This window comes from Doryrhamphus excisus, chromosome 2, assembly GCF_030265055.1.
Source record: "Doryrhamphus excisus isolate RoL2022-K1 chromosome 2, RoL_Dexc_1.0, whole genome shotgun sequence".
In the NCBI taxonomy this organism is placed as follows: Eukaryota; Metazoa; Chordata; class Actinopteri; order Syngnathiformes; family Syngnathidae; genus Doryrhamphus; species Doryrhamphus excisus.
This window is the reverse complement of record NC_080467.1, coordinates 12,375,907-12,393,903: the sequence shown is the minus strand read 5'-3', so window position 1 is coordinate 12,393,903 and position 17,997 is coordinate 12,375,907. Positions and strand designations below refer to the sequence as shown.

At 43.7% G+C, this 17,997-nt stretch overlaps 2 protein-coding genes across 3 annotated transcripts in view; one reads left to right on the top strand and one right to left on the bottom strand.

Moving 5' to 3' along the window:
• The first annotated feature begins 3,473 nt into the window (after positions 1 to 3,473).
• Positions 3,474 to 11,457, top strand: gdnfa (glial cell derived neurotrophic factor a). Of its 2 annotated transcripts, none has more exons than XM_058064193.1 (3): positions 3,474 to 3,831; positions 4,244 to 4,401; positions 8,945 to 11,457. In XM_058064193.1, the coding sequence occupies exons 2-3, from the start codon at positions 4,389 to 4,391 to the stop codon at positions 9,472 to 9,474; spliced, it is 543 nt and encodes a 180-aa protein (XP_057920176.1). In that variant the 5' UTR covers positions 3,474 to 3,831; positions 4,244 to 4,388; the 3' UTR covers positions 9,475 to 11,457. The 2 variants fall into 2 exon arrangements, with proteins under 2 accessions (XP_057920176.1, XP_057920175.1); XM_058064192.1 differs by having other exon boundaries at positions 4,146 to 4,401; positions 8,945 to 11,456.
• Positions 10,562 to 17,997, bottom strand: part of LOC131112616 (WD repeat-containing protein 70) — a 33,395-nt gene continuing 25,959 nt past the window's right edge. Inside the window, exons 14-18 of the mRNA XM_058064190.1 lie at positions 17,493 to 17,593; positions 17,322 to 17,401; positions 15,575 to 15,691; positions 13,868 to 14,030; positions 10,562 to 13,309 (exon numbers count right to left, since the gene is read on the bottom strand). Coding sequence (XP_057920173.1) covers positions 13,222 to 13,309; positions 13,868 to 14,030; positions 15,575 to 15,691; positions 17,322 to 17,401; positions 17,493 to 17,593 — 549 coding nt within the window. The 3' untranslated portion in view covers positions 10,562 to 13,221. The remainder of the gene's footprint in view (positions 13,310 to 13,867; positions 14,031 to 15,574; positions 15,692 to 17,321; positions 17,402 to 17,492; positions 17,594 to 17,997) is intronic.

The window sequence follows — 17,997 nt, the reverse complement described above, 5'->3', positions numbered from 1 at the left end:
GGAAAATGGATTTAAATGTTTGCCTTCATCACAATACTTTATTATATTACTGCATTGGGATTGGGCGGCACGGCGGTCTGGTGGTTAGCGTGCAGACCTCACAGCTAGGACACCAGGGTTCAATTCCACCCTCGGCCATCTCTGTGTGGAGTTTGCATGTTCACCCTCTCCTCCCACATTCCAAAAACATGCTAGGTTAATTGCCGACTCCAAATTGTCCATAAGTATGAATGTGAGTGTGAATGGTTGTTTGTCTATATGTGCCCTGTGATTGGCTGGCCACCAGTCCAGGGTGTACCTGCCTCTCGCCCGAAGACAGCTGGGATAGGCTCCAGCACCCAAGCGACTCTCGTGAGGAAAAGCGGTAGAAAATGAATGGACGAATGTATTGTGATTTTATTCTATATTGTTGTGTGTAATGTATTTTTCTTCTTCTAAAAAAGGAAACTCTTATTTGTCTTTCTTTTTCTTTTCTTATTTTATAATTTTATTTGCAGTTACTGTGCGTTACTATTTATTACCAAATTCTCAAACGTTATGTTGTACGGGCAAGTGACGGGTGTGTGCCGCACAGCACGTGAAGCAGCTATTAGTCATGTTTCTGGCCCCCAAAACACTCTTTATTAGTGAGCCTTTTTATCTGCATGAGACATCAGAATGTCATCAAGGGGACTTCTTGGTGACTCGGCTCTAGAGGAACAATGTAGCATCTGTGTGAGCGCCCAAGTAGTCAAAAACGGTAACATAAAAACATAATCAATGGGGCTTATATGAAATGGTTAGTCGCGCAAAGACAGTAAGTGTTCCACTGTGCTTTAAAGAAGCCATGCACGTAAATAAACAAATAATATAAGTCTTCTACAGCCCCTAAATCACAGCGACTAAGCTCACTTAGATGGTCTGCTGTATACCGGAGCCGTATCTCACACATGCGTCCGTGTGGACAGCTTAAGTACGTCAAAGAATTTTCATATCAATTACACATTAAGCCGCAACGAGAAGCTGCCGTGCGTCCTTTTTGGAGGCCAACGTGTGGCCTTAAAGCAAAAGAGGCAGAACAATTAGCAAGAAAGCAGAGCTAAAACGAGGCCTGTAGGCAAACCACATGTACACAATACACAGAAAATGGGTGCTGTCATGCACTTCAATGCGGCCATGTGAGGACTTGACAGCCAGGAATTCTTACAATGAGGACTTGGCTCAGCACCCTGTAGACCTTTAAAAAGGGGGCATGGCACAACCAGATACTCTTCTATGGAAGGAAAAAAACGTGTATTGACAGGTACATCCATCCCGAGAGCAAACAAGTCGGAACTTTTTTTGGCAGGTTGTGGATTTTGGGTGTTGGCATTGAAATGTAACGAAAGGCGGAACACTTCCTGGAAAACCGCTCTCCCGAAGGAACACACATGATTTGTGAGATTATATTGTGTGTGTGTCCCCGGTAACCAGTGGTTACTTTGCAAAAAGAGCAGTGCCCCATCCGTCATAATGCATATTTAATACAAATAATTTCAAAAAACTTATCCTCACGAGGGTCGCGGGGGTACTGAAGCCTATCCCAGCTGTCTTTGGGTGAGAAGCGAGGGACACCTTAGACTGGTCGCCAGCCAATCACAGGGCACATATAGACAAACAACCATTCACACTCACATTCATACCTATGGACAATTTGGAGTCGCTAATTAACCTAGCATGTTTTTGGAATGTGGGAGGAAACCGGAGTACCCGGAGAAAACCCACGCATGCACATGGGGAACATGCAAACTCCACACAGAGAGGGACGAGGGTGGAATCAAACTTGGGACTCCTAGCTGTGTGGCCTGCGTGCTAACCACTCGGTCACTGTGCAGACGTGGCCAAACATGACCAGGAAAAAGGTGTTACTATGTGGGGCGGCTGGTTCAAGTGTATTTTTTAGAATCATATAAAAGGCAATAAATGCTGTTTACATGACAGTTTTGAACAAATAAATTTGTTTTTGCCACTTGTTTGGAGCCTGACAAATGCAAACATTTAAAAAAAATGGTCTCAAAGTCAAAGCCTCTGACAATGATAATTGGTAAACACCAAAAACGGCCATAATAGAACCTTAGCGTCCGATCTTTAATCAGCATTTGTATTAAAAAGTAACCAGTCCAGTAACACTCCACATCGCAGCTTCATTGCTATGGTTGAAGCTAACAAGCTAAATGGTCAACGAGAGTTGTAGTTGCTAATGGAGTCAACCCACGGGGAAACACAGCCCCTAGTGAGAACTGCACGTCATGTACAAATAGCTATAAAAGAATCAGTCAAGATGGTGACGCCTAACCCAGGCTTGAGGCTTCACTTAGTACATACATGGATTGGAATTACTTACATTACTTATGTTATTTACAAACCAGCCAATAATATACAAACCATAACAAGCAGTTTCCTTACAAAACAACATTGCCAACTAGTGGCCTGGCATGCATGATACACCACCGGACGTGTAATAAATATTATTTTGAGTACTTTGGCAAACCTTGGTTTTCCAAATTTTAGTATGCAACAAAAACTTGCCCCTAAATTTTGCCTCTGTTCTCACATACTGTCTGGGTTATCGTACAACGCTTGTGTCAAATTCAGGCCTTGGGGCCAAAATAACAACTAAGACAATTATGACAGTCAAAAGTGATCATTTTAACTACAGCAATGCATGCTGGGAAATGAGTAAGCTGCCCATTTTGTAGCTGCAAACTCTTCCGGGTTACACATCTCACCGATTGTGATGTTTTTGATATTGATATTGATACTGAAAGAATGACGAATATCAACAATCATTTGAATGAAACTAACAACTAGCCCAAAACAGCCATAGTTGTATATCCATATAAATACGAGCGGAGTTTGCTGTCATTGCGTGTTTTGTCCCAACCTGAAAACGCAACCACAGGGCTCCATTATATTGGTATGTTCCAAACCCGGCACTGTGCATGCGGGTAACCGATATAAAAGGTGTGTACAATAGTTACTCATCGAGTCGTCGGTGCTCATGAGACATTTTGACAAAATCTGACCATACTATTTTTTTTTTTAAACCTGGATTATTGGTGGATGTCCTGTCATGTTGGCAACTTCCAATGAGCATCTTTATGTGCACTGGCTCTTCACCACTTATGTTGCTTAAAAAGTTTTTAATATATAATATTTACTAAATAGCATAAATATAAAAGGGAACCTAACACCATGCATCCAGAAGATTCCAGTCATGCCCACATTCCACATACTGAAATATATAATATCATATAATAATACTAAAAACTATAAACAGGGTGTCTCCTGGTGTTTTTGGAGCGCCAGGCATCCACACAAGCATGGCTGCTCTTACTCACGGTTTGTTCCCGCAGGACTCATAAAAGAGGGGGCGGACACCAAGCGATCCAAACGTCAGCGCGCACAGGACTATAAATCTCTCCAAAGTGCCAGCGGAGCGCGGCTCGGCGCTGCTCCACGATGAGGACGACAGGCGTGGGAAGAAGCACTTAAGAGCTGGACGACATGGAGATCCATCGTCCCATTTGGTTGCGTTTTTGGTGTGAGCTTGGAACGTGGATGTAACGGCGCGTTTGGACGTCGTGGAAGGGTGGAAACTAACACTTTGTGCGTGTTTTCTACTCCGTGTCTTCACGAGTGCACCCCGGGAGGCGCAGCGGGGTCCAAAGTGCGCACACTTTTGGTGATCCGGATCCGATCCGGACCTGTGTGCTGTCTGCTGTTTCTTTTTGGATTGCAACTATTCGGGACAATACATGCGTTTGGATTGTAACAGCGGCGACCTGCAGGTCTGCATGGGCCATATTTAAGGTGAGGAGAACCACGCATGTTTAAACCCACTCTTTATTTATCGCACGTCATTAGACGAGTCACGTCAGCTTCGTTCGTGGCCATCTGGTGCTGTCATGCCTTGTATTTTTATCAAATATCACCTGATATCACAACAACACGACAATATTGCCCAGTAAGCCTCATATGTGAGATTAGAACAGAATGGCGTGCGTAATGTAAAGAAAATGTACTTTTACGCACACTTTTACGCACCGCTCCGAAATGACTTGCATGCTTCATTTTACGTTGTGGTCGAGTCTTTAACTCAAGTGTTGTCCACAATCCCCACACAGCTCATAGGAACTGAGTCTAAGATGAAGTTATGGGATGTTGCGGCCATGTGTTTGTTGCTCCTGAGCTCAGTCGCTACACGGCCTCTCTACCACCAAAGCACCCCGCCGCTGCCAGCCAAGAGGACCTTCCACTCCCCCCACAGCTACACTGACCCTGCTGCACCCAACTCTGCGGAGGACAAAGAGGAGAAGTTGTTGTTGTTGAGGCAACACCACGAGGAGCACAGCCTGCAGGAAGTCTCCATGGAGGATCAATGTAAGGTTTGAACCCGCATCTTTACCTGCGCCGCTCTACGGAACACACTTATGTTAAGTTATGCTATTGCAGGTTACACCAAGACTACACGTCCTGATACATTTTGGTGAGGATCTGAATAAAGGTGCAGGAATTTATAAAATATGTGGATATTACGGCAACTTCTGAATGCATGCGGAGGAGTCCGATTGTAATTCTCATAGCAGGAAAGAGAATAGATGAAAGAGACACATAAATATGGCGCACAAACAAAAATCGTCATCTTATATTTAAGTCAATGGACCAGGAAGTAGCGTCAATTAACGGCCAGGTCTAGTATACAAAGCAAACATTAGCAAAATTTAGCACTGGGTTAAAAACATTGGCGTAAACAGCTGTGGCTGTAGGCAACCTCCTGTTGTAGTTTTTTTTATTAACCCCACATGATGGCAGTAGCAGCATTAGAAGAATCATGAGTGGACAGCACCCGGCGGCTTTAATATGCTGCTACTCATCTGGTGGTGTAAGATGTACGCCACATCATGTTGTTTACAATGCTGGCTGAACACTTGACGCCGATTACAACATCGTTTTTCTTGCTGCTGTGTTGTGCAATGTACTTGATAGTAAATGAACATGTTGTCAAAGTGGACACATTTTCTTTTCCACTTTCTCATGCACATCAAATCATGCATTCATTCATTCATTTTCTACCGATTTTCCTCACGAGGGTCGCGGGGGTGCTGGAGCCTATCCCAGCTGTCTTCGGGCGAAAGGCGGGGTACACCCTGGACTGGTCGCCAGCCAATCACAGGGCACATATAGACAAACAACCATTCACACTCACATTCATACCTATGGACAAGTGGTGAATCAAACCCAGGTTATCCCTTGGTTTTGTATTATCATTCATTCATTCTTTTTCTACTGCTTATCCTCACGAGGGTCGCGGGGGTGCTGGAGCCTATCCCAGCTGTCTTTGCAAAAAGGGCAATGCCCCATCCATCATAATGCATATTTAATACAAACAATTTCAAATTCCAAGGTCTCCCCATCCTTATAGTCAGGATTTTAGAGTCATTACCTTAGTCTGACTCAAGTTTGTTATTCAAAGTTTCTTGAGCTTGAGGACAGTGAGGGCATGATTGAACCCTACCTGAACATCAAGGGGCCAAATATTCATTCATTTTCTACCGGGTGCTGGAGCCTATCCCAGCCATCTTTGGGCGAGAGGCGGGGTACACCCTGGACTGGTGGCCAGCCAATCACAGCGCACATATAGACAAACAACCATTCACACTCACATTCATACCTATGGACAATTTGGAGTGGCCAATTAACCTAGCATGTTTTTGGAATGTGGGAGGAAAAACCGGAGTACCCGGAGAAAACCCACGCATGCACGGGGAGAACATGCAAACTCCACACAGAGATGGCCGAGGGTGGAATTGAACCCTCGTCTCCTCGCTGTGAGGCCTGCACGCTAACCACTCTTCCGCCGTGCCGCCCTCATACCAAATCATTATTAAATTATTATGAAACAATTGATTTGTTCTAAACAAGTTTTCCCATTTGCGAAGTAACACTCTTTCCAATTTGTGCGATTGTGATAAACACCCTTAAATAAATAAATTCAGTTGCCGCATTACCTCTTGCACCTCTCTAGTTGTGCGTGTTTTGTGTGTTAGCGGAACTACATTAATACCAGAATATTTGGTTCACACGTTAAAAAAAAGTGTTCACTTAAATAGTTTTTGCTTTCCATTGTCGGTAGCACTGGTTGGCTGTCTCATGTTTGATTATTAGTACGCAGGATTTTGAGTTTTTGTAAGAAATGTATAGACAATGACGCATATCCTGATGACAAATTAAGGCAAGTGCAGGAAGTGCTGCGCCGAGTCTGCCATTGACTCCAGTAAACAGCATGTGCAGGTTGCCCGTTGCCAATTCATTCATAAGTCCGACGTTGCTCATCCATCTAAGGAAAAAGCAAGTGGAAAGGATAGTAAAGCATTGCAGGGAGATTCCAATTGGTGATTCATGGCTGCAGCCTGCTCGTTGTTACATCACACTCCACTGAACCAAACCGTGATGCCAAACATGCTCACCTCTCTTCCGCTGTTTATATTACTGTCTCTTGCCGCCACCAACACCACCCGCATAAACCCGTGACCTTTTTACCCACGCTCGCCAGAAGTCGAGATATGCCGCTGGAAACAGAGCGGAAAGTTTGACGCTTTTTGTATATGTTGGTTTTAACAGCCGCGGTGGGAAGGGGATTTATTGTGTTTGGAGGAGAGTGACACCGCATTCTCTTCACCCAGGAGGACGGTGAACGAGATACAACTAGAATAGAACACTTGGATTTAACCTACCGTTAGCATGACATCATCCAAGATAGTTACATGCACTTTGCATGTAAAGACAAACAGCAAGGAGTGAACAAATGTCAATTTGGCAGGGATGCATTTGCCTGGACATACAAAGCTACACAAAAACATATGTATGCAATGTTGATACATTGGGAACGGGAAATTGAGCTCCAGTCAGCATAAATCACACCTTATGGAGATGAAAAGCATGCTATTCATAAAAGGCTTTCACAAAATTCACACAAAAATGCCATTTGATTTATAAAAATAAAAAAAAACAAGTGATAAACTACACCACAGATATAAATATACACTTCTTCCTCACACCCCCTGACCCCAAGTGAGCCTTGTGAGTGAGCCTTACTTACCATTGTACGGTCAAGTTTTCTATCAGGAAAGCCCTGCATGGAGAATGACGGAAAAACACAATGAGGGTAATAATAATAATGATAAAAAGAATACAAAACAGTATGATTTCTGTAAAATGTTACCACATGGCCGTGGACATGTGTGTAACATTTTACATTTGGTGTGTAAAAAAAAATATCTATTCGCAATCTCATTCATTTTCTACCGCTTTTCCTCACGAGGGTCGCGGGGGGTGCTGGAGCCTATCCCAGCTGTCTTTGGGCGAGAGGCGGGGTACACCCTGGACTGGTGGCCAGCCAATCACAGGGCACATATAGACAAACAACCATTCACACTCACATTCATACCTATGGACAACTTGGAGTCGCCAATTAACCTAGCATGTTTTTGGAATGTGGGAGGAAACCGGAGTCTATTCGCAATCTCAAATCTCAAAAATTATTATTATTTTTTTTAGCAGAATGGTGTAGTCATGCTTCCTAAATTACATAATGTTTTCAACTGAAAATTGAGGGGAAACTTTTTTGCTGAAAACCACTGGGAAGCAAGTCTTTGTGGTGAAAAGAGGCTGTTTGCTCACGGTGATGTTATCTTTGTGTTGGTGAAGATTGGCCAATTTGCATGCACATCACCAGCACTGCAACCAAACTGAGACACATTCCTTAGATACGTCATATTCTAATCATCTTTAAAGACGGTTGACAGAATCATACCAACGGCAAAATCAAGCATAATAAAAAAAAATGTGATAAAATTAAAAACACACAATAAATATCAGCATCAGTTCACTTGCATAATGTAAAATAACTCAGCCAGTTGTTTATTGGCACTTAATTATCTCACCTTAAACAGCGTTTGTCCAATCGGCTGTGTGCGGTGCCGGAACTGATCACAGGTAATAAGAGTCAGGTGACGCCTTCAAACCACACCGCCGGCTGCCAGACATCACACCAACGCTTGGCGACATCCGAGGCAGACAGACAGAGCAGGAATGTAATTGTAGATGCCCTAATTGTTTCATTTTACAACGTCTACCAAAGATGATTGCTCCCAGAGAACATGAGGCTTGCAAAGACTTTGGAGCTGCTCCCTGTCAGCAGATGTGCAGATCATCTTCTATCTAAATAATTCACAGAACCCATCACAACACAAAGTAGTACATAGGAAGCAAGGTAGGAGGGATGGGTGCTAGGTTGGTATGATAGATGGGATGGAAAGAAGTTAGTGTGGGTAGCATCGAAGTAAAGTAGGGTGGAAAGGGTGTCACAAGATCGGGTCTATGAGATGAAACAAGATTATTTGAACAAATATATGACAATACGTCGCAATGTACTCGTACTACAACGTTTTACCTTGCATTGTTCCTCACGATGCTACACTCTTTCTGCACTCTGTGTATATGCTAGCGGCCCCGCCTCTACCCGCTGTATGACAGACAAGGTGCTGAAATCAATGCAGAGTGAAATCTCTTTCTGCCTGTTTGGAAGCAAGGGACAAGGAAAACAGATATGCAAACAAATGGTAATATATTGTGGCCGGAAAATGTAATTAATTTGATTAATTAATCATTCCAGTCCTAGTGCACTTTTTATGGACATAATGGAATGAATGAGTACTGTTTTGGGGTGGCATCACAAAATAAACAAAGAAAACCCAAGACAATGAATGAGCTGAAGTCTTGTTCAATATTCTGAGGTCTTGCAAGTTTTGGAGAGGGTATGCATTCGGACCATTTGAGGTTTAAGTGCGTTTTCTTTTGATCTCTGAATATTGCAGCTTTCAATATAAGTACAGGTGATAAAGTTGACTTTGGTTTCTCCCAGATGACACAACCGGTCCCGATTCCGAGCACTTTGATGATGTCATGGACTTCATCGAGGCCACCATCGGCAGACTTCGGAGATCATCAGAGTCATCACGGGGCCAAAGGGAGCAGCGGCAGAGGGGAGCAGCAAACACGAGAGGTAGAGGACACGGGGGCGAGAGAAGACGAGGTCGGAGTCGAGGAGGCGGCAAAGGAGGGCGTAGCGATCGAGGCAGAGGGAGGACATCAAGTCAGAGTCGAGGCTGCTTGCTGAAAGAGGTCCACCTCAATGTGACGGACTTGGGTCTGGGCTACCAGACCAAAGAGGAGCTCATCTTCCGCTACTGCAGCGGGCCATGTGCGGAGGCCGAGACCAACTACGATAAGATCCTCAACAACCTGAGCCACAGCAGGAAGCTGGACAAGGACACGCCCTCTCGCACGTGCTGTCGACCAATCGCTTTTGACGACGACTTGTCCTTCTTGGATGACAATGTTGTGTACCACACGCTGAAGAAACACTCCGCTAAGAAGTGTGGCTGTGTTTGACAGGACGGACCATTTTTGGATTGAAAGCAGAACCAATCCCGGCTAACTTTGGTGGACTACACGCTGGATTGGTCAGCAGGGAGAAAGCCTACAACAAAATACTGTTACATTTCCTGCCTTTTCTGAAAAACTACACAAACCCACGACTAAAGTTGTTTCTTGTGGAAAAAAACTCCAGGAATATGACTTTTTTTTTTCTTTCTTTCTTTGGTTCCTCCAGAGCCACACCAGGATTCAGCAAAGACTTTTTGGCATCTATAAATGTATAAATACAAAAATATATAAATCCCTAACTATATAGCAACGCTTGTGTGTAAGAGGTATATTTATTAAGATTAACTTATTCTTATTTATTTCATTTACGACACAAGTTGTTGTTTTTATTTATTGAAAAGCTCAGTTTGTCCTGGATGCCAAAGCCAAAAAAACACACACGTCCTAAAAGTGACCCCGTGTAAAAAAAAAAAAAAAAAAAAAAAAAAAAAAGACTCGGGACCAAACATAGCGGTCTCGTTGCCTGATTTTTTTTGTGTCATGTGACCAGGAGGAAACATCTGGGACTCTGTCAACTGGTTGCATGTTTACAAGGAGGTGTAAAAAAAAAAAAAAAAAAAAAAACAGCACAGGGTCCTCCTGCCAATCAGCTACCCGAAACCTTCTTGTCCCGGGAGGCTTTTCAAGCTTCTGTCCCGCCTCCGGCAGACAGGTCTTACTCTCTGAAAGAGGATTGGAAAGCGATCCCCCCCTTCAACACGAGTCTTAAGCAAACAACCCCGCTGGCGAAAGACAGTTTAGGGAGACTTTGGCTACTGTAGCGGCTGTCATTGTACCAGTGATGTTCCAACAAAAGCAAAAACGTTTAAGAGGGGACGTACAACTTTAAACACGCAATAACTTGTTCAAGAACGAGACATCATAGATAAAAAAAAAAAAAGGTCTTGACGTTACCACGGATTAGGGACCAAGGTATCTGTGCCCACCCGGCAACAAGCAAGGCAGCTTTACAGCGTCTAATCTCACCCCCCTCCCCTCCCCGACACATACACGTAAATCCACGGCATAGACATGAATTTAGGCCAAACTACAGCATAACTCATCAATTGGATCATCTTCCCCTTACAAAGACTGATTGCTCCACAAGTTTCTTTTTTTCCGAGATGACACCTGAGATGTCCCAGAAGGATCCCCGTTTCTTTAGACAGAACCAGTGTTTCTCAGTCTTCTAGTGCAGGGTTTCCCAAATGAGAAAATGTGTTCTTGATCATTGGGGAAACCCAGTTGGACTTAAATACACAAAGCGGCAAAGGAAAAATCTCATATGAAGCATTTATCTGTGTTTGTAATACACTGTACTACACAGTGTTTGTAATACAGTCACTTGCTCGTTTTCTTGGCATCTATGTGGGCAAAAAAAAAAAAAAGAACCTGTCATTGTTGTTTTGTGTTCCACAACCAAAGCTATGGGCAAACTTTATTTTTGTACAATATTCATTGTTTTTTTTATTATAAAACTTTTTACAGAATTAAAACTTGTTTCTATGAAATGTGTAGCGTTTGCTTCAGACCAGGATTGTGACACATGGTGCTCATTTGCTTTCGTGGGATGTTTACATGAACTAAATGTATAAAATTGAGGATGAACGTTGGGATAGTTAAAGAAGGGGGTGGCCCTTTCCAGCGCTGCATTCCTGAACGCCAGCCCGGGATCGTACAGTAAACAAAAACGCGGTGGCTGTGAAGTGAGTCAAGACTGTTTCCATAGAGTAAAAACAATGACTGACATGTTACGCTTAATACGTTCATACACAGTGAATGTACAGTGTCTCACAAAACTCCCCAACGTTTCAGCAAGAATTTTTATTCCAGTACATCTAATATTACAGAAATCCAACTTGAAAGTACTTTAGAATACTCAGTGTACAGCAGTATTGATTTAGTATCCACTGAAAATGACTCGTGGTTAGCGCGCAGAACTCACGGCTAGGAGACCAGGGTTCAATTCCACCCTCGACCATCTCTGTGTGGAGTTTGCATGTTCTCCCCGTGCATGCGTGGGTTTTCTCCGGGTACTCCGGTTTCCTCCCACATTCCAAAAACATGCTAGGTTAATTGGCGACTCCAAATTCTCCATAGGTATGAATGTGAGTGTGAATGGTTGTTTGTCTATATGTGCCCTGTGATTGGCTGGCCACCAGTCCAGGGTGTACCCCGCCTCTCACCCGAAGACAGCTGGGATAGGCTCCAGCACCCCCCGCGACCCTCGTGAGGAAAAGCGGTAAAAAATGAATGAATGTAAATGACTCAATACTATTATTGTCTGGTGAGTAGCTAAACAGACAATATGGTCCGGGGCTGCATGAGTGCTTCCGGCCCTGGGGAGCTGTGGTTCAATGAGGGGGAACAATGAATTCCAACGTGCACAACGACATCTCTGGACCGTAAGGCAGTTAACCAACATGATAAGGAGCCCACACACACCTCCAAGATGACAAAGGGCCTCGCTGAGGAAGCAGGAGGTGACAGAGTGGCCAAGTGCATCTCCTCCACACCTGAACCCACACCAACCAGCTCCACCAGCGGTGCCATCATCATCATCATGGAGGACTGGAAGAGGATTCCAGTAAAGTGTGCGCAGCTCTGGTGTATTCTGTGCCCAAGAGGATTAAGGGCAGTGGAGCTCACATGTTCACTCACTTGTATTGCAGCTATTTTGTTGACTCATTTTCAGTAGATAGTAAATTTATACCGACTACTCCTAAAGTATATCCAAGTTTCATTTCTGTAGTACCGTCACTTGAAAATATACAAGTGGAACTTATATTATATGTGTATCTTTACATAAGGGTGTGAGACTTGGTGCTTTCAAGCCCAACTGGGAAAAGCATTAAGGTCGTCTTCCATATTTGTCCCACCATGTCCGTCTCCTAGTCACACAAAAGACATTCTGTCTGAATTTTATATTAACTGGATGACATTCTTGGATGACACTCTCACCACTTCTACCCAATGTGAGTCACCCAGTATGAGACCATATCTAGAGTGTGTGAGTGTGTGTGTGTGTTGTCATTTCTAGGTCTATTTTTAAAAACGGGGCTTTAGCAAGTATGCTTTCCAGGAAGATACTTTGCATTATGTACGGCAACTCAAATATTTATTGACACTGCGCATGGTCAGTTAGGGAACTCCCAGACTTACTCACTTGAACGGTACTTGACATTTCCACACTATGTGCAACTATATTGTGGAAAAGAGCATTTTAATAGCACTGGAAAAAAATGAGCTTGTAAATGATTTACTAGGACTGGATGTGCCTTGCCTTGCTCAAGTATGCTTTGCTTTAAACGGTAAATCAAACTTACTATGTCTGACTAATCAGCATTAATGAATTTAAAATATTATGTGTTGTGCAGGAAATAAAATGACGTTTCTACCATATAATGTACGAGGAATCAAACCAGCGACTGTACAACTGCTAAACCGAAAGAAATCTGCATGTGAATCATGATTGAGAGGACAAAAAGTGAATTTGGTCTTAGGAACATAAAGCTGAAAGATATTATACTTACACTACACATAAAAAGACAGTAGAGTAGAGTAGAGTACACTCTAAAAAGATACGAGCAGTGACACCCAGGCCCTTGTAGTCAATAATGGAGCCAGACAGTACCTCTGATCTGGCCTTGACCGGGTGTCCGATAAGCAGCCTCCCGCCTGCTCCGAGGCTAAATGAATGTTCCAGAAAGCGCTTCAGATCTTACGCTTTTTCCACTCTGGTTCCTTTTCAGCTTCCTCATCCTCGTCGGAATCCTCTGCAAATATAGGATCGGGTTGGGTCCTGTGGGATGACGCAATGACAAGTCAGCATATAAAGTGATCAATGAAATGAAGAAGGAAAAACGGTCAATGATATGGCGGGACAAGTCAATGGAATTAATCATGGAATTGTTGCTTATTGTATTCTTTTTGTATTTTTAGGGTAAAAATCAACAAGCATATTTTTTTCCAAAATTTGTATTTGATACAAAGAACATCCTTTTAATATTTTTTAATTAAGAATATGTACCACAATGTATTCCAATGGACATCCTCCATTCTTGTTAAATAATCAAAGCAGGTGATGAACTCCGCTGGTCTTTTTACTAACATCACCTGCTCTGGAGTGTAAACATGCGGACGTGCGACCTCGCAGCTTTGCTCCACGCCAGCATGGCAGCCTGTATGTGATAGCCATCTAAAGCTGTCCATTACCACTCGCTCTGCTCTTTGAATAAGGACCTGCAAACTAGTGTGCCTCTTTAAACATTTACACGTAATACAGGTGCTGAAGGAAACTTGACGCTCGGCACGGTCGGAGCGCTCATCTTTCGCCGAGACAGGAAAAGGATTTTCTTACTTCTTGTAAGCCGGAGCCACCCAGTAAGGGTTCTCCGAAGCCTCCTTGGCGTGACGAAGGATGGCCTCTCGGGCATTGCTGTCGTCTGTTTTGTCCAAAGCGATGTTCTTCACGATGAAGGAGGACAACGTGCCACCGTGGGCCGCCACTCTGCCGCCTCGACCTGTCAGGAGCACACAGTTAATGAAAAATAATGGAATGAGCTGAGGAAGGAACCTATAGTAACATTTTGGTTTGTGACTTGAATGGGACACCTGTGTGGCAAGATTACAGAATGTCTGTGCAAAAGAGGGGCTGCACGGTGGACGAGTGGTTAGCACGCAGGCCTCATAGCTAGGAGACCCGAGTTCAATTCCACCCTCGGCCATCTCTGTGTGGAGTTTGCATGTTCTCCCTGGAGTGCATGTGTGGGTTTTCTCCGGTTTCCTCCCACATTCCAAAAACATGCTAGGTTAATTAGCGACTCCAAATTGTCCATAGGTATGAATGTGAGTGTGAATGGTTGTTTGTCTATATGTGCCCTGTGATTGGCTGGCGACAAGTCCAGTGTATACCCCGCCTCACACCCGAAGACAGCTGGGATAGGCTCCAGCACCCCCTTGAGAGGATTGGTTGGAGGTTGGTTGAGCTACTTTGGTCTTGTCGCAGAATGATTCAGAAAACATTCCTTCATGATGGATACTTGTATCTTGTATCTAAGTATACTTGTGTCACTCACTGTGCTGCTTAAACTCAAGACAAATTCACAAATTCACACACATTCATAGACTACGTTGACATTAATTGGACGGTGGAGCGCAGTGTCATGTGCTGGTTTCGGACAAAAGAAGCAAAATTCTATTGTTTGGCAATCCCGAAGACAGCTAGTATAGGCTCCAGCGCGACCCTCATGAGGATAAGCAGTAGAAAATGAAATGAATGTGCAAAAAAAAAAAATTAAACTGTATTATGGAAAGCAGGAAGTGAACAAATTTAACAGTTGCTGATTGTAAAAGTACCAGATGGAGGGGTGGAATTAATAAGCTTTGCTTCTTCCTACTCCTTTTGGACATGTGGAACTGTGAACTGATTATGGGATGCACTCAATTGTAATCTGATGCATGTTCAAATTAAATAAAACCATTAGAATTATCATTACCAAAGAGGCTTTTGAAAACGGTCTGACAATGATAATAAATGTAACCAACGAACCTATTTGGAACCCAATCAGCGATGAAAAAAAAACACTAAAGCACCAATCAGATCGTCGTATTTGTAACATGCACCCTGATGTTGAGCAGTCACATTTCCTCCCACACAGAAGACAACTGTGTTCCTGTGTTTCCTGTCTAACCATAATATGTTTCCTTAATGCAACAAATCGAGATTGTTGACAATTCTGCTTGTCTCTCAGACAAACAATATTTTGCAAAACCTTTGCCATAGTAACAACTTTTGACACATTTGGATGCCATGTGTTTGTCTGACTCCTTCAAATATGTATTCCTAACACTGTGGAAACATCAGACAGTTTGAGGAATTGTGTGAAAAAACTAAATACTGCAGTGATGAGCCAGCTGGAACGCCACAAAGCCGGGGGGAAAAAAGTGGCCTTGGCACTATAGCTTGTTGGATAGCTGCAACACACATGCACAAGCTGCAAGCAGGGCTGCTGCAGCGTCCACTGTAACATCTGCACAAAAAAACCCAAAAAGTTTGTGTGGTCACCTGGTCCGGACACAGGTGGCTCGGGTTTGTGGGACTTCTTGGGGTCCAGGCGGTCCTTCTCCAGCTGCTTGCGTGTGCTTCTCTGTCGGGCCTCTCTGAACATGGGCAAGGCGTGAGCTTGGGGGAAGAAGGGAAAATGAGCATCATTAACATACTTTAGTTTAAGTGCAACATCACAGCTTCTTTAATGGCAAAAATAAAAGTAAATATAAATATAAGTAAACCACTTCAGTTACAGACTCTCCTGTGTGTGCTCATATGTTGACATACTTTGGGTCATAATGGTTCCGGAAGGCTCAAATTCGGAATTTGGCCAATATTTGTAAAAATATCACCATAGTTCAACTCCTGAGAGATATCAGAGTACTTCACTAAACCTCAGTTCAACCAGCTTCAAGACAAACTACACCCCTTTTTTGTGACTTTTTCATCAAACAAATTGCATTAATAGGAATATATACCTGAGGACATATCTACTAACTAGCCATTTTATTCAATTTTAAACTATTTTACTGTCGTAACTGGTGTGATAACTAAGAATGGGTGTGTATTAGGCCTACATTTTTTATTAGTTATGAGTGTTTTATAGGCTGTTCACCCCATACCCTCACTCCACTCCCACAAAATCTCCATCCAAAGAAATTTAAATAAAAGTCTGTCCACATTAAAACACATTCACTGGCGATCATGCACTTTTTGGCCAATCAGAAGCCGCCTCTGTTCATCACTAAAGTACAGAACTCAGTGATGTATGTCTATGTGACGTCATCGTTAAAATGAGCATTCACTTGCACAAAGCTCAGGATTTTTTTTTTATTGCTCATGAATGTTATAAGGTGCACACACATTTACCACTTAACAAAATTAGACACCTGTAAGTCAATATCTTCATGTTCAGAACTTAATATTGAAGTTACGCTACAAATTCCAATTAGTCTCAATATGTTTGAGTTTTGAGGGTGCACTGTTCATAAAGCCTTGTTTAGATTCTGAGTGAACACTATCACAATAAAAGCCCCCCCGCACTTAACACCATGAGAGTGCATGAGTAAATGTGAATGAGCTGCGTGTGTGTGTGTGTGTGTGTGTGCCTTCTTATCCTGAGGGGCTCCAAAGAGACACTTTAGCCACGGCTTAGATGAAGTGATTTTCCATGGGGTGGAGCAACTATCGCTCTTAATTCCTCTCCACGCCACATTAAGCAAAAAGGTTACTCTTAACAGATTCCCTCGCTTCTTCCTCAATTGGCCCTCTAATTTTCCAGCAGCGGCGTGGGAGCATCAAGTGCGTCACTCGCAGGGTCACACCTCGGCGGCGTGGAGATGAGATCGCATGATGTGGTCGCCCAAACAAAAGAGATAATTCTGTCTACGTGTAACGCTGCTCTACGTGTCTGTCCACTGTTACGGTTGCTTGGTGTTGTTTTGCAGCGATTGATGGGGGGGGCAACGTGATGGGTGTCTGTGATCACGCCAGGGACAGACGCCTCTCCTGCCTTCAATGGCGTGACACGGTGCGGGAACACATGGCGGTGGCGTGGAAGACATACTCATCCACGACTCATCGCAGCCCATCAGCTAATGGAGGGCCGTGGACGCCGCGTGGTCCACCCCCCCCCCCTTCCACATCACACCCAGTGGCGAGAAGAGCAGCTCTCAGCAGGTTCAGTCTTTTAAGGTCAACTGCTAGAGGTCGACAAGCCGCATTGATACGGCATGGGTGGAGGAAGATATATGGAAACACTTACGTGTAATGACATACTCCTGGGTCAGGGCCTCTGCGTGCTTCTGTTTTCGCTGGCTTTTCACGACACACAGCTTAGCCCCCCTGGATGGAGGACAGTTGGTTACATGTCAGCTTCATCAGCATCAGTGGACGCCGTGAGGACAACAGCAACAATCGAATACACAAATCCTACCTGTGGCTTTTGATTGGATCGTAGTAGACTTTGGCAAGCCCGTTTCCAGTTCCCACCATGATCTGGTTGAGCTTCGGATGCCACAAGCAGCGCACCACACTCTGCCGTGGAAACACACACATAATAAGAATAAGCAGGAGAAGGAGGTCATCATACCATTCATGCAATGTGTGAAAAAGACGTAGGTCATATAGTGAAGATGAGCTTCACAGTGCTGCTCTACTTGACTATATTTGGATGTTGGGATGAGGGACTGTGTGACAGATGGCGCAGTACCAATAGGCAAATATGACCACATTTATCCAGAGGTGTGTGTGTGCGTGTATGCGTTTGTGAGGAAGAACTGCAGACTACATGCACAGAAGCTGCACAAATAATAACTGTGCAATACACCAACGTGGCCAAAACATTATGACTACACCATCAAGGGTCAGCTTTCCAATTCTCCATTCACCCCAATAACATGTGATGACCTAATGACATTGGAGGTATGCAGATTTTTTTT